Source organism: Procambarus clarkii, unplaced genomic scaffold (assembly GCF_040958095.1).
Source record: "Procambarus clarkii isolate CNS0578487 unplaced genomic scaffold, FALCON_Pclarkii_2.0 HiC_scaffold_102, whole genome shotgun sequence".
Classification (NCBI taxonomy): domain Eukaryota; kingdom Metazoa; phylum Arthropoda; class Malacostraca; order Decapoda; family Cambaridae; genus Procambarus; species Procambarus clarkii.
This window is the reverse complement of record NW_027189135.1, coordinates 3,691,671-3,706,589: the sequence shown is the minus strand read 5'-3', so window position 1 is coordinate 3,706,589 and position 14,919 is coordinate 3,691,671. Positions and strand designations below refer to the sequence as shown.

General features: G+C 48.5%; 2 protein-coding genes across 2 annotated transcripts in view; one reads left to right on the top strand and one right to left on the bottom strand.

Annotated features, from left to right (window-relative positions):
* Positions 1-6,313: 6,313 nt before the first annotated feature.
* Positions 6,314-7,429, bottom strand: LOC138360227 (uncharacterized). Its single transcript, XM_069320164.1, has 2 exons — positions 7,303-7,429; positions 6,314-7,077 (listed from the first exon to the last, which is right to left on the bottom strand). Exons 1-2 carry the CDS (start codon positions 7,427-7,429, stop codon positions 6,314-6,316), a joined length of 891 nt encoding a protein of 296 aa, XP_069176265.1.
* Positions 7,430-10,666: 3,237 nt separating this feature from the next.
* Positions 10,667-14,919, top strand: part of LOC138360226 (mucin-13-like) — a 67,920-nt gene continuing 63,667 nt past the window's right edge. The window contains exon 1 of the mRNA XM_069320163.1: positions 10,667-10,760. Within this exon, the coding sequence (XP_069176264.1) occupies positions 10,667-10,760 (94 nt within the window). The remainder of the gene's footprint in view (positions 10,761-14,919) is intronic.

Genomic DNA, 14,919 nt, shown 5'->3' with positions numbered 1-14,919 from the left:
GGTGAGGCCGGAAGTCAAACTGTTTAATAGCAAGTCATTGTCTTCCAGGTGAGTTGTCTTCCAGGTGCGTTGTCTTCCAGGTGCGTTGTCTTCCAGGTGCGTTGTCTTCCAGGTGCGTTGTCTTCCAGGTGCGTTGTGAGTCTCATGCTAACTTGCCTTTCAAAGACTTTGTCAAGTGTGTCTAGAAGGCTGATGGGTCTGTAGTGTTTGGGTCAGTGTGAGGTTCTCAGGTTATGGAGTGAGAACAGCAGTGGCAGAGTTGAAGGTGAGAGGAAAATAACCAGAGGCAAGAAGGGGGGTGAAGAGGTTAGTGACAGCAGCAATGATAGAAGCAGGGAATTGTCGGAGGGTGTGTCCAATGTCAGACGCACCAGGGGCGCTAGTGACGAGTGCCCATGAGAGCTGTCTTGACACCAGCTGGAGTCAGCGGAGTCTGTAGTTCAGTGTGAGAGTTGAGGTTGTCAAGGTGGATGAGGTCGTCAGGTGTGGTTTCACGTCTGGTTTGGTGTACCCAGTCTTCAACTACTTCAGTGTTGGGAAGGGCAGTTGGTTCAGGAGGAAGGGGATGAAAAATACGTTCCCAATGGTGTTTGAAAATGTTAAGTACTTCGTCAGGTTCGGCGATTTTGTTATTTTGTAGAAGGTATTTAAATGATGTATGAACTGATCCTTGTAAGCGTTTGATTTGTGTCCAGAATTCCTGTTGTGTCAGTGTTCTGTGTTGTTCTGTTTGTTCAATGAGGTGTTTTGTGTGGTCTTACTCTAGGCTGTTGAGGATGTGGTTTTTTAGTGTTGTGAGGTCCCAGAGTACTTGTCCCTAGCGATGTGTTGTGTAGGACTCGAGAGTGATAAGAAGCTAGGAGGCGTTTAGTGAGAACGGAAGGGTTGACAAGTGAAGTGTGGTTTGAGTGTTGTGTTAGGAATGGTGATGTTTGCTGCATGTATGATGGTGTCTTGTATGTTGCGTGCTTGTGTGTCACTGTCAGTGTGATGTTTGTCATTGTATTCATAAGTGAGATTAGTATGATCAATGATGATTGTTTGAACATGTCCCAGTTTGCCCTGAAGCATGAGAAATGATGAGTGGTGGGGATTGTCGTGTCATGAACCCCCAGAGCCTCCCTGGCAGGCGTAGTGCCTTACACAAATTACCAAGAGCCTCCTGGCCTACAATAGTTACGTCTAGATGATAAGGAAAAGTCCAACAAAAGTTACCAGTTGACTGGGGCCAAATTATAAGCATGACACCAGAATATATTCATACAAATTCACCCAGAACAAAACTCCCAATAGCACTTATGAGGTTGACCAGCCTGTCACTAGGCTCCAGCACCTGGTAACTGTGGTACACTAGTTCCTTGCTGGCCATAAGGTCTTAACAAGGTGCGGGGGTGACAGTCCAGCACCTGGTAACTGTGGTACACTAGTTCCTTGCTGGCCATAAGGTCTTAACAAGGTGCGGGGGTGACAGTCCAGCACCTGGTAACTGTGGTACACTAGTTCCTTGCTGGCCATAAGGTCTTAACAAGGTGCGGGGGTGACAGTCCAGCACCTGGTAACTGTGGTACACTAGTTCCTTGCTGGCCATAAGGTCTTAACAAGGTGCGGGGGTGACAGTCCAGCACCTGGTAACTGTGGTACACTAGTTCCTTGCTGGCCATAAGGTCTTAACAAGGTGCGGGGGTGACAGTCCAGCACCTGGTAACTGTGGTACACTAGTTCCTTGCTGGCCATAAGGTCTTAACAAGGTGCGGGGGTGACAGTCCAGCACCTGGTAACTGTGGTACACTAGTTCCTTGCTGGCCATAAGGTCTTAACAAGGTGCGGGGGTGACAGTCCAGCACCTGGTAACTGTGGTACACTAGTTCCTTGCTGGCCATAAGGTCTTAACAAGGTGCGGGGGTGACAGTCCAGCACCTGGTAACTGTGGTACACTAGTTCCTTGCTGGCCATAAGGTCTTAACAAGGTGCGGGGGTGACAGTCCAGCACCTGGTAACTGTGGTACACTAGTTCCTTGCTGGCCATAAGGTCTTAACAAGGTGCGGGGGTGACAGTCCAGCACCTGGTAACTGTGGTACACTAGTTCCTTGCTGGCCTTAAGGTCTTAACAAGGTGCGGGGGTGACAGTCCAGCACCTGGTAACTGTGGTACACTAGTTCCTTGCTGGCCATAAGGTCTTAACAAGGTGCGGGGGTGACAGTCCAGCACCTGGTAACTGTGGTACACTAGTTCCTTGCTGGCCATAAGGTCTTAACAAGGTGCGGGGGTGACAGTCCAGCACCTGGTAACTGTGGTACACTAGTTCCTTGCTGGCCATAAGGTCTTAACAAGGTGCGGGGGTGACAGTCCAGCACCTGGTAACTGTGGTACACTAGTTCCTTGCTGGCCATAAGGTCTTAACAAGGTGCGGGGGTGACAGTCCAGCACCTGGTAACTGTGGTACACTAGTTCGTTGCTGGCCTTAAGGTCTTAACAAGGTGCGGGGGTGACAGTCCAGCACCTGGTAACTGTGGTACACTAGTTCCTTGCTGGCCATAAGGTCTTAACAAGGTGCGGGGGTGACAGTCCAGCACCTGGTAACTGTGGTACACTAGTTCCTTGCTGGCCATAAGGTCTTAACAAGGTGCGGGGGTGACAGATAGCACTGATGGGGTGGAGGGGGGGGGGGTCAAGTCTCAATAAGGACATCAAAAATCTCAGTCATGTCTTCTCCTGCCCACATTCCTAAGTCGTCTAGGAACGGGCAAGGTGCCCCCCTCCCTCCCCCCAGCAGAGTCAACAACAGCTCGACACACAAAAGTCACCAACCACAGTTCCAAAAAAGATGCCACTGTGAAATCCACTGGTGATCCTGACCCATCACCTTGGTAATGCATCACTGGCATCATCGGCTTAACATAAATGTTGATACAAAGTTCTCAAACACAACACCATGTACAAAACTAGCCAGAGCTCAGACCACGTGAGTGTTCCACCTTCCAACACTGGCCAGTGATGTGGCCTCGGCGAGCCGGGGGTGGGGGGCGGCAAACATCAGTGCCAACTTCTCCACCTTCCAACACTGGCCAGTGATGTGGCCTCGGCGAGCCGGGGGTGGGGGGGGGGGGGGGGCGGCAAACATCAGTGCCAACTTCTCCACCTTCCAACACTGGCCAGTGATGTGGCCTCGGCGAGCCGGGGGTGGGGGGGGGGCGGGCGGCAAACATCAGTGCCAACTTCACCACCTTCCAACACTGGCCAGTGATGTGGCCTCGGCGAGCCGGGGGTGGGGGGGGGGGGCGGCAAACATCAGTGCCAACTTCTCCACCTTCCAACACTGGCCAGTGATGTGGCCTCGGCGAGCCGGGGGTGGGTGGGGGGGGCGGCAAACATCAGTGCCAACTTCTCCACCTTCCAACACTGGCTAGTGATGTGGCCTCGGCGAGCCGGGGGGGGGGGGGGGGCGGCAAACATCAGTGCCAACTTCTCCACCTTCCAACACTGGCCAGTGATGTGGCCTCGGCGAGCCGGGGGGGGGGGGGGCGGCAAACATCAGTGCCAACTTCTCCACCTTCCAACACTGGCCAGTGATGTGGCCTCGGCGAGCCGGGGGTGGGGGGGGCGGCAAACATCAGTGCCAACTTCACCACCTTCCAACACTGGCCAGTGATGTGGCCTCGGCGAGCCGGGGGTGGGGGGGGGGGCGGCAAACATCAGTGCCAACTTCTCCACCTTCCAACACTGGCCAGTGATGTGGCCTCGGCGAGCCGGGGGTGGGGGCGGCAAACATCAGTGCCAACTTCACCACCTTCCAACACTGGCCAGTGATGTGGCCTCGGCGAGCCGGGGGTGGGGGGCGGCAAACATCAGTGCCAACTTCACCACCTTCCAACACTGGCCAGTGATGTGGCCTCGGCGAGCCGGGTGGGGGGGGGGGCGGCAAACATCAGTGCCAACTTCTCGAGTCTTCTCGGGGCGGCTGAAGCAATACGACGGCATCTCAGGGGCGGGCTGAAGCAATACGACGGCTTCTCAGGGGCGGGCTGAAGCAATACGACGGCTTCTCAGGGGCGGCCTGAAGCAATACGACGGCTTCTCAGGGGCGGGCTGAAGCAATACGACGGCTTCTCAGGGGCGGGCTGAAGCAATACGACGGCTTCTCAGGGGCGGGCTGAAGCAATACGACGGCTTCTCAGGGCGGGCTGAAGCAATACGACATCTTCTCAGGGCGGGCTGAAGCAATACGACGGCTTCTCAGGGGCGGGCTGAAGCAATACGACGGCTTCTCAGGGGCGGCTGAAGCAATACGACGGCTTCTCAGGGGCGGGCTGAAGCAATACGACGGCTTCTCAGGGGCGGGCTGAAGCAATACGACGGCTTCTCAGGGGCGGGCTGAAGCAATACGACGGCTTCTCAGGGGCGGGCTGAAGCAATACGACGGCTTCGTAGGGGCGGGCTGAAGCAATACGACGGCTTCTCAGGGCGGGCTGAAGCAATACGACGGCTTCTCAGGGGCGGGCTGAAGCAATACAACGGCTTCTCAGGGGCGGGCTGAAGCAATACGACGGCTTCTCAGGGGCGGGCTGAAGCAATACGACGGCTTCTCAGGGGCGGGCTGAAGCAATACTACGGCTTCTCAGGGGCGGGCTGAAGCAATACTACGGCTTCTCAGGGGCGGGCTGAAGCAATACGACGGCTTCTCAGGGGCGGGCTGAAGCAATACTACGGCTTCTCAGGGGCGGGCTGAAGCAATACTACTGCTTCTCAGGGGCGGGCTGAAGCAATACGACGGCTTCTCAGGGGCGGCTGAAGCAATACTACGGCTTCTCAGGGGCGGGCTGAAGCAATACGACGGCTTCTCAGGGGCGGGCTGAAGCAATACGACGGCTTCTCAGGGGCGGGCTGAAGCAATACTACGGCTTCTCAGGGGCGGGCTGAAGCAATACTACGGCTTCTCAGGGGCGGGCTGAAGCAATACGACGGCTTCTCAGGGGCGGGCTGAAGCAATACGACGGCTTCTCAGGGGCGGGCAGAAGCAATACGACGGCTTCTCAGGGGCGGGCTGAAGCAATACGATGGCTTCTCAGGGGCGGGCTGAAGCAATACTACGGCTTCTCAGGGGCGGGCTGAAGCAATACGACGGCTTCTCAGGGGCGGGCTGAAGCAATACTACGGCTTCTCAGGGGCGGGCTGAAGCAATACGACGGCTTCTCAGGGGCGGGCTGAAGCAATACGACGGCTTCTCAGGGGCGGGCTGAAGCAATACTACGGCTTCTCAGGGGCGGGCTGAAGCAATACGACGGCTTCTCAGGGGCGGGCTGAAGCAATACTACGGCTTCTCAGGGGCGGGCTGAAGCAATACGACGGCTTCTCAGGGGCGGGCTGAAGCAATACGACGGCTTCTCAGGGGCGGGCTGAAGCAATACGACGGCTTCTCAGGGGCGGGCTGAAGCAATACGACGGCTTCTCAGGGGCGGGCTGAAGCAATACTACGGCTTCTCAGGGGCGAGGATGGGCGAGGGTCAATGGTAGCTGGCCAATACGAGGTGCTGGATGACCAATGTCCAGGAGGCGTCACTAACAGGTGTGTCTTCGCTGCGGTGCGGTTCTTCTCTGCTCTCTTCTGTCGCCTCCGGGCATGCGCGTGGGTGATGCGCAGATGCACGGCGTCGGACTGCCGTCCACCAATCAGGAGCGGCTAACATAAGAAATATTCCCTGGCGGGCATTTTGAATGTGGTTCCCTCCACACTCCCCCCGTCCCTATAAAACAAGGCGCGTATTAGAAACTTAATTTAACTTAAAATGTTCTTTATGAACGGACCCTCCACCTGCTTCACACTGAGGGCTGGAATAGTATGTATAATAACAGAAGAGAATGTCTGGTTTATCTAAAAAAAAAAATACTGTGACTGGTTTATTATTTATATATTTATGATCTACCTTTGACATAGTATTGATCCTTGGTTCTTTTTAACACTACACCAAGGTGATATTTAATTTATTCTTATAACTATACAATTATATATAATACCCATATGCAATTACTTCCTTGCATCCCCCTCACTTATATATGGGTTAACTGATTATAAAGCCCTAGAGCAGGCAAGCAGGGGGTTGAAGACAGGGGCGAGGATGCAGGAATCTTGAGCGAGGAACTGGAGACGAGGTGAAGAGGGAGATGAAGGATCGGTGGCCCAACCACCGTGGGTAAGACTTGCAGCTGATGCTGCTGTGTGGTGGTAGAGTGGAGTTCTCATGGGTGCTCGCTGGTGTGTCTTGTAGGAGGCAGGGCTTCTCGTCGCGGTGTTCTTTACAGCTTTGCGTTGGTGTTCTACTGATTCCTTGATGTACTCGGGCGCAGATCGTCGGTGTTTTTCTTCTTCCCAGGCCTCCTGGCCTGTTTGTTGGTCTTGCTTCGTGTTGATACGGTGAGGCTATCGTTGGAGGTAACTTCCAGCCGGAAATCTTCTGTTGTGTTGGGCTGCTTCAGTGGAGGAGGTGGTGTTCCCACCGAGACGTCCTCATCTAATGAGTCAGCTGAGTCAGGAGTAGATGCAGTGAATCTTGGAGGTTCAGTTCTTGCCTGTTGAGGCTTAATGGGAGTTGCAGCTGATTTTGGACGTTGAGAGGGTTCGCACACGAGAGATGGAACTGTATCAGTAGTCGATAGCGGAGGCGTCGGCGTCTGGGTGGCTTGTGATGAAGTTGCTGGAGGAGCAGGCTTTGCTGTTGATAGTAGATCCGTGAGCACGGCGGCGTTCACGGTGATGTCAGGGACCAAGACTGTATCTTGAGAACTTGAAGTGGTGTTGGTGAAGACTTCTTCTGGAACTATGAAAGCTGGAAGACCATTTGCTTTGTATAGAATATTTAATATTCTTACGTATTCCTGGGGGTTATTGCAAGCTATCATGCTGGCCGCCGATGTTAATAGTTGAACTGTGCTGTTCAGTGGTTGGTCGGTGTGGGCCGGGGATGATGGCTGGCTCGACGAATCGCAGGTTGGCGTTTGGGAACTGGCTCCCCATTGGCTGGTAGTAGCAGTGGGACGTCCTCCCGGAAGCTCCGGGAAAATGGCGGCTTGGGCGTTGAAACCTGAAGTAGAGGTGGTCGGTGATTGGCTTGTTGCTTCAGAGGTACTGGCTCCGGTTGAAGATGTGGATTTCTCCATGTTTTTAATGACGTCTTGTCTATGAGGACAACGTATGGAGATTGCCGGATGGTCGCCTGTGCACAGCAAGCAGCATAGTGTTTCACACTTGCAGATGGAGTAATGGTGGTCAGCTGAGCAGAGGCTACACTGCTGAATACGCTGGGTACATCTGCTGGTGGAGTGGGTGTACTCGTAGCACCGGAGGCACTGGTTGACCATGTGGAAACGTTCCATCTTCACACGGAATGACGGGATGTGAATACCAAAGCTGTAAACACCATTTCTGGTAGCCATAGTATCCGCAGTACTGTCTCGAAGGTCAGCTTCAGGGAGCGATTTCTGTTGAAGAAGTGAGCTTCGTGAAGCCCTAAGTCCGGGTTTGATGCCTTGAAGTCGCGCATGAACGCTCTTTCATCAGCTTCATCTTGTTCCACGATCCATTGGCCGAGGTCATGAATAACGACAGTGTTCAGCCAGGTACTGGCGTGGGAAGTTGAGACGAAGGTGTTGGTTGGAGAAATTGGCGCTGAAAAACAGAAGTTTGTCGACTTCCTCCTTACTATAAAAGAAGAAGAGGATGTCCGTGCCTTCCTGTTTGATGTCGTTGGGTGTCACTCCTGCAATGTCTTTAAAGAGCTTCAGGAGAGATGTTTTGGAGAATGGTTGCTCGTTAAGGGGCGTTCCCCGGATCTTGTGACGCATGATGAGCTTCCTGGTGGCCGATGGGTCTCTCTCTCAAAGACTACCCGTCACTGGATATGGCCTCCCGTCTCTACCCGGCATAAAACACCAAGTTAGGAGTGGGGTCTGACCAGCTAGAGAGACGCAAGTCTGCTGCCAATTATTTACCCACCCGGCAGTGCTGGGTGCGAGAGAGAAGAGCCGGAGCAACGAGAACACGTCCGGCCGTGACGGCTGCCAGTTGCTGAGTCTGTGATCTGTGATCATATATGGGTACTTATGATTATTTTATCTCTGGGTTAAATTAGATTCTTTAAATTTTCATTCTTTAAATTTCCTATATTTACAATTAGTTATTTATATTCATACTTTGTACATTCAGACTACACTATACTTTTTTATTATTGTTTTATCTACACAAGATTGAACAGCCTATGACCGTTCTCGGTAGTGATATTGGCCAAGAGCTCTATGTTTAGAGTGGGCAGGACAGGCTATAGATCCCACATGATGTAGTTGCTGATTAAACTGTCAGAGTAGTAAGTAACGCTCGCGGTGCAGCAAGCTGTAGTTGATGAAAATGCAGAGATGATCGCGGTGAAAATCATAGCTGAAGTGAGGTTGTTGGGAGCGTCCCATGACAGGTGGCAGCGGCCCACACCATGCAGCAGTAGCAGTAGAGGTCCAGTGAGAGTCCATGTTGTAGTCCATCGTGGCTAGGTATCGTCGTCCACACCATGCAGCAGTAGCAGTAGAGGTCCAGTGAGAGTCCATGTTGTAGTCCATCGTGGCTAGGTATCGTCGTCCACACCATGGAGCAGTAGCAGTAGAGGTCCAGTGAGAGTCCATGTTGTAGTCCATCGTGGCTAGGTATCGTCGTCCACACCATGCAGCAGTAGCAGTAGAGGTCCAGTGAGAGTCCATGTTGTAGTCCATCGTGGCTAGGTATCGTCGTCCACACCATGCAGCAGTAGCAGTAGAGGTCCAGTGAGAGTCCATGTTGTAGTCCATCGTGGCTGGGTATCGTCGTCCACACCATGCAGCAGTAGCAGTAGAGGTCCACTGAGAGTCCATGTTGTAGTCCATCGTGGCTAGGTATCGTCGTCCACACCATGCAGCAGTAGCAGTAGAGGTCCAGTGAGAGTCCATGTTGTAGTCCATCGTGGCTAGGTATCGTCGTCCACACCATGCAGCAGTAGCAGTAGAGGTCCAGTGAGAGTCCATGTTGTAGTCCATCGTGGCTAGGTATCGTCGTCCACACCATGCAGCAGTAGCAGTAGAGGTCCAGTGAGAGTCCATGTTGTAGTCCATCGTGGCTAGGTATCGTCGTCCACACCATGCAGCAGTAGCAGTAGAGGTCCAGTGAGAGTCCATGTTGTAGTCCATCGTGGCTAGGTATCGTCGTCCACACCATGCAGCAGTAGCAGTAGAGGTCCAGTGAGAGTCCATGTTGTAGTCCATCGTGGCTAGGTATCGTCGTCCACACCATGCAGCAGTAGCAGTAGAGGTCCAGTGAGAGTCCATGTTGTAGTCCATCGTGGCTAGGTATCGTCGTCCACACCATGCAGCAGTAGCAGTAGAGGTCCAGTGAGAGTCCATGTTGTAGTCCATCGTGGCTAGGTATCGTCGTCCACACCATGCAGCAGTAGCAGTAGAGGTCCAGTGAGAGTCCATGTTGTAGTCCATCGTGGCTAGGTATCGTCGTCCACACCATGCAGCAGTAGCAGTAGAGGTCCAGTGAGAGTCCATGTTGTAGTCCATCGTGGCTAGGTATCGTCGTCCACACCATGCAGCAGTAGCAGTAGAGGTCCATTGATTTTCTTTTTATTAACACATTAGGTACATCTGCATTAGTGCAGCTACCCTAGACTATATGAAGTGGAGTACAGTGTGTCAAAAAAGCTAACTAGGTGATGCTAAAAAATCCCCATCATACAGGATGGTTAGTCATACAGAGGCATGTGATAAGCGGTCTGCACTGGCAGACTCCGGATGCATTTTGAGGATATCAACAACACAAGATTGAATAAGGTAGCAGTGGTAATACAAGTCCCCATCTCGCAGGATGGTTAGTCATACAGAGCCATGTGTTTAATAGCCTGCACTGGCAAATTTTGGGTATACTGTGAGGATATCTTCAAGAATACGAGAGTGAATAAAGTAATTGCAAAGCTCCAGGTACCTCATGCCAACTGGTCTGAAAGGTCTAATAACTGGGCATTCAGTGATGTAGTGCGGGAGATCATGCCGTAGTTCCTGCTCACAGAGTTTGCATCTGGAGTGCCCAGGATTGGGAGACCCGTCACCTGCAGCCACCTGCCACAGGTAACGGTAACCCAACCTAATCCTTGCAACCACTGTGTCGCACTGTCTAGTGGACGTTTTGTGCTGCCCATAGATGTAGGTTTCAGATCTGAACAAATCATAGCTTTTTATACTAGTACTTTCAGGTCGTTGGGAGTCAGTAAGTTCTTTCCTATCAGATCTGAATGTTTGGACCAATACAGTTTTGACAGCAGAGATAGGGATACCTAGATCTAATTCAACTTCAAACTTGTTACACGCTAATTTGGCTGCAATGTCTGTCTCATTATGATGGGTTATATTTAGGTCCATTGAGAGTCAATGTTGTAGTCCATCGTGGCTGGGTATCGTCGAAACTCTGGGGTCACCAATGTAACGTACGGTTATGTTACGTTGTTGGATAGATTAGATACTCATTGTTTAGTGAGTTTTCATATTTATTTAGTAGTCTTGATAACAGTAGTCGGTTGGTGGCGTTGTCGTAAACGTTGAGACGGAGCTTGGAGCAGAGCAGAGAGCTGAGTGAGGCCGGAGTCGCGGAGCTCTATGTGGGAGAGCGTGGCAGCTCGAGTGGGAATTGAGTGTCTGAACTTGGGGAGCGAGAGCGTTGTAGCTGGATGTGGTCGTAGTCTGCTGTCTGGTCTGTGTCAAAGCTGTAGCGTCTTGGGGTCGATTAGGACTGTACACGCCGAGTGCTACATTGTTGACTGTGGAAATTGTACTGTCCGCTATTCCGATGATGATGATGAAGATTAAGCCACCCAAGAGGTGGCACGGGCATGAATAGCCCGTAAGTGGTACAATTTTTGTTTCCTCAGTTTTCTCAGAAACCCAAATTTCTTTTTGAAATTTGGAAAAATATATAAATTCAGCAAAACGTGGCCTATTAGGCAAACCGGGCCTTGCATAATAGGCCAAGTACAACGTTCTGGCTGCTAGGTACAACATTATATATATATATATATATATATATATATATATATATATATATATATATATATATATATATATATATATATATATATATATATATATATATGTCGTACCTAGTAGCCAGAACTCACTTCTCAGCCTACTATGCAAGGCCCGATTTGCCTAATAAGCCAAGTTTTCATGAATTAATTGTTTTTCGACTACCTAACCTAACCTAACCTAACTTTTTCTGCTACCTAACCTAACCTAACCTATAAAGATAGGTTAGGTTAGGTAGGGTTGGTTAGGTTCGGTCATATATCTACGTTAATTTTAACTCCAATAAAAAAAAATTGACCTCATACAAAATGAAATGGGTAGCTTTATCATTTCATAAGAAAAGAAATTGAGAAAATATAATAATTCAAGAAAACTTGGCTTATTAGGCAAATCGGGACTTGCATAGTAGGCTGAGAAGTGCGTTCTGGCTACTAGGTACGACATATATATATATATATATATATATATATATATGTTTCATTGAATATGACCGCATATTCTGTATTTATTATTTTTTGGTTTAGGGCTTCTATCCCTCTAACTATTTTCTTAGCATCAGGGCTTAATTGGAATAGGAGTTCTCCAAAACTCATTTTCGTACTTTTAAGGTGAAGAAAAGAAGTGATTTACTATAGAGTGTATTACACTTATTTGTATAATTTGCACGACGTTTCGAACCTCCATGGTTCATTCTCAAGTGAACAGATCTTACAATACTAGTTGATTTTATACCCGCATTAGGTCAGGTGATAATACAATGAAGGTGAAAAACATGGGGGGGATACATAAGGGATAAACATAGGGGCTGCAGAAGGCTTATTGGCCCATACGAGGCATCTCCTATCCAAACACAAAGATTAATCCAGTGTAATTGGCCTGTTATGTTGGACATTGTCTTCTGTGTTGGCATCGATATGTTCTTGTCTTGTCCTTACTCTCATGGTGGGTAGAGTAAATAGTTCCGTGATTTGGGTGTTCATGGTAGGTCGCTCTATTCTTATGTGAATTGCCTCAAGAATTTGTAATCTTCTTGAATCTTGGGTTTTGTCTATTATGCAAGTATTCTTGTTCAACATTTCTCTTGTTAGAGTAATGTCATGGGCTTGTCTCATGTGATTCCTAGGGGCACCAGATTGAAGATGGCATGTCAAACGCCTCGTCAGCTTGGTCGACGTCATACCTATGTACTTACATTGAAGGTTACATCCTTCGTGGGGGCAAGTGTACATGTATACAACGCTTGACTGCTGTAGAGGGTTCTCCGTCGGCTTCGGGCTGTTTTTGATAAGGAGTTCGGAAGTCTTCTTGGTTTTGTAGAATATTATCAGGTTTATGTTTTGGTTAGGAGTAGTGCTTTTTACTCCTTTACGGATTATTTCTTTCATTATTCTTTCCTCTTTTATATGTTCACTGTGCATGGTTGATTTGTAATATAATTTTATTGGGGGTGTTGTGGTTTCTGTTCTAGGTTCTGAATTATACCAACGGTCCAAGTGTCTTCTTATAGCAGCGTTTATTTCCGCGTTGCTATATCCGTTGTTCACCAATACCTGAGTTACTCTTTCAAACTCTCTACTCACGTTGCTCCATTCAGAGCAGTGGGTAAGCGCTCGACGAATATAAGCATTGAGAACACTGGCTTTGTATCTTTGGGGGCACTCACTTCTACCGTTCAGGCATAATCCTATGTTGGTGGGCTTGGTATATACGTTGGTGCTTAAAGAGGTTCCTGTTTTTGTTATTAGTACATCCAAGAATGGCAGACTGTTATTTTCACTATTTTCATGTGTAAATCGAAGTACTGACTCTCTCTCTAGGTGTCTTTTTAGGTCAATTAGTTCATCTGAGTCTTTTACTATTACGAATATGTCATCTACATAACGGCAGTATACAGTTGGTTTTTGTCTGCTACTGAAGACCCTATCTTCGATGGTTCCCATATAAAAATTAGCAAATAAAACTCCTAAGGGGGAGCCCATTGCTACTCCGTCTATTTGTAAATACATGTCTCCTTGTGGACTGATGAAAGGGGCTTCCTTTGTACATGCTTCGAGAAGACTTTTCAAGTGTGGCTCAGGTATGTCTAATTTGGGGGTGCTCTCGTCTCTGTATACTCTGTCCAGTATCATTCCTATGGTTGTGTCGACTGGGACGTTGGTAAAAAGGGATTCAACGTCCAGGGAAGCGATGATTCCATCGGGCTGGGTAGATTTGATCAATTCTAGGAAATCTGCTGATGATTGTAGACTAAACTTACTTGGAGTGTATGGAGTTAGGAGTTCATTAAGTTTCTTTGCCAGGTGATAAGTTGGGGTTGGTATTTGGCTGATTATAGGGCGTAGTGGGTTACCTGGTTTATGCGTCTTAACATTGCCGTAGGCATATCCTAAGCCATAGTCGCCTTGAAGTTTATTGAAATGCACACTACCTTTCTTTGCGTTGATTGCTGTAATTGTTTTGTTTACTTTCCGCTTAAGGTCTTCTACGGAATCACATGAGACAAGCCCATGACATTACTCTAACAAGAGAAATGTTGAACAAGAATACTTGCATAATAGACAAAACCCAAGATTCAAGAAGATTACAAATTCTTGAGGCAATTCACATAAGAATAGAGCGACCTACCATGAACACCCAAATCACGGAACTATTTACTCTACCCACCATGAGAGTAAGGACAAGACAAGAACATATCGATGCCAACACAGAAGACAATGTCCAACATAACAGGCCAATTACACTGGATTAATCTTTGTGTTTGGATAGGAGATGCCTCGTATGGGCCAATAAGCCTTCTGCAGCCCCTATGTTTATCCCTTATGTATCCCCCCCATGTTTTTCACCTTCATTGTATTATCACCTGACCTAATGCGGGTATAAAATCAACTAGTATTGTAAGATCTGTTCACTTGAGAATGAACCATGGAGGTTCGAAACGTCGTGCAAATTATACAAATAAGTGTAATACACTCTATAGTAAATCACTTCTTTTCTTCACCTTAAAAGTACGAAAATGAGTTTTGGAGAACTCCTATTCCAATTAAGCCCTGATGCTAAGAAAATAGTTAGAGGGATAGAAGCCCTAAACCAAAAAATAATAAATACAGAATATGCGGTCATATTCAATGAAACATGTTTGAAAGAAAACCTGCTGCCAGTATACACCAATATAAACCCACATGACCCAGCAGTCCGCAATACAGAGTTTACCTATAGGTATAGGCAAGAGCTCATTCGGCATCAACTAAACAAGAAGAAGGAAGCCCTCCAAACCTTTATAGAGCAGGCGGAGCATCTGTTAAACAAATGGACCCAGTACGACATCCCTATCCAACTCAAGCAAACCATCAACAGTGAACTATTTAACCTGAAACAACAACATAAAACTCTTGTAGAAACAAAGACACTCCGTAAGTTAACATCCCTAAACGGTGGACAGCTAAAAATCCCTCGTCCTAAAGATGGCTACTTTAACCTGACTTCTTATGATCTTACCCAGGACCAACGAGACCTCTTAAATCTTGGTCTAAATTGTCAATTCTTATCTAAACCAAAGATGCATCAAAAACGCCTGGAAATCGAAATGCTTCTGGACGATATCCATAAGCTAGAAGACAACAAAAAAGTCATCACCACGGACACACTTCAAGCTGAACTACTTGCAGAAGCAGGGAAAAAACGAGGAACATATTCATCTACAATCTTAACCCCACGACTCAAAGAAGCAGCGAAACAACTAAAAAATATGAAAGACATAACAATAAGAAAAGCCGACAAAACAGCAGCATATGTATTGATTCCTACCCATGAATACATGAACAAAATTA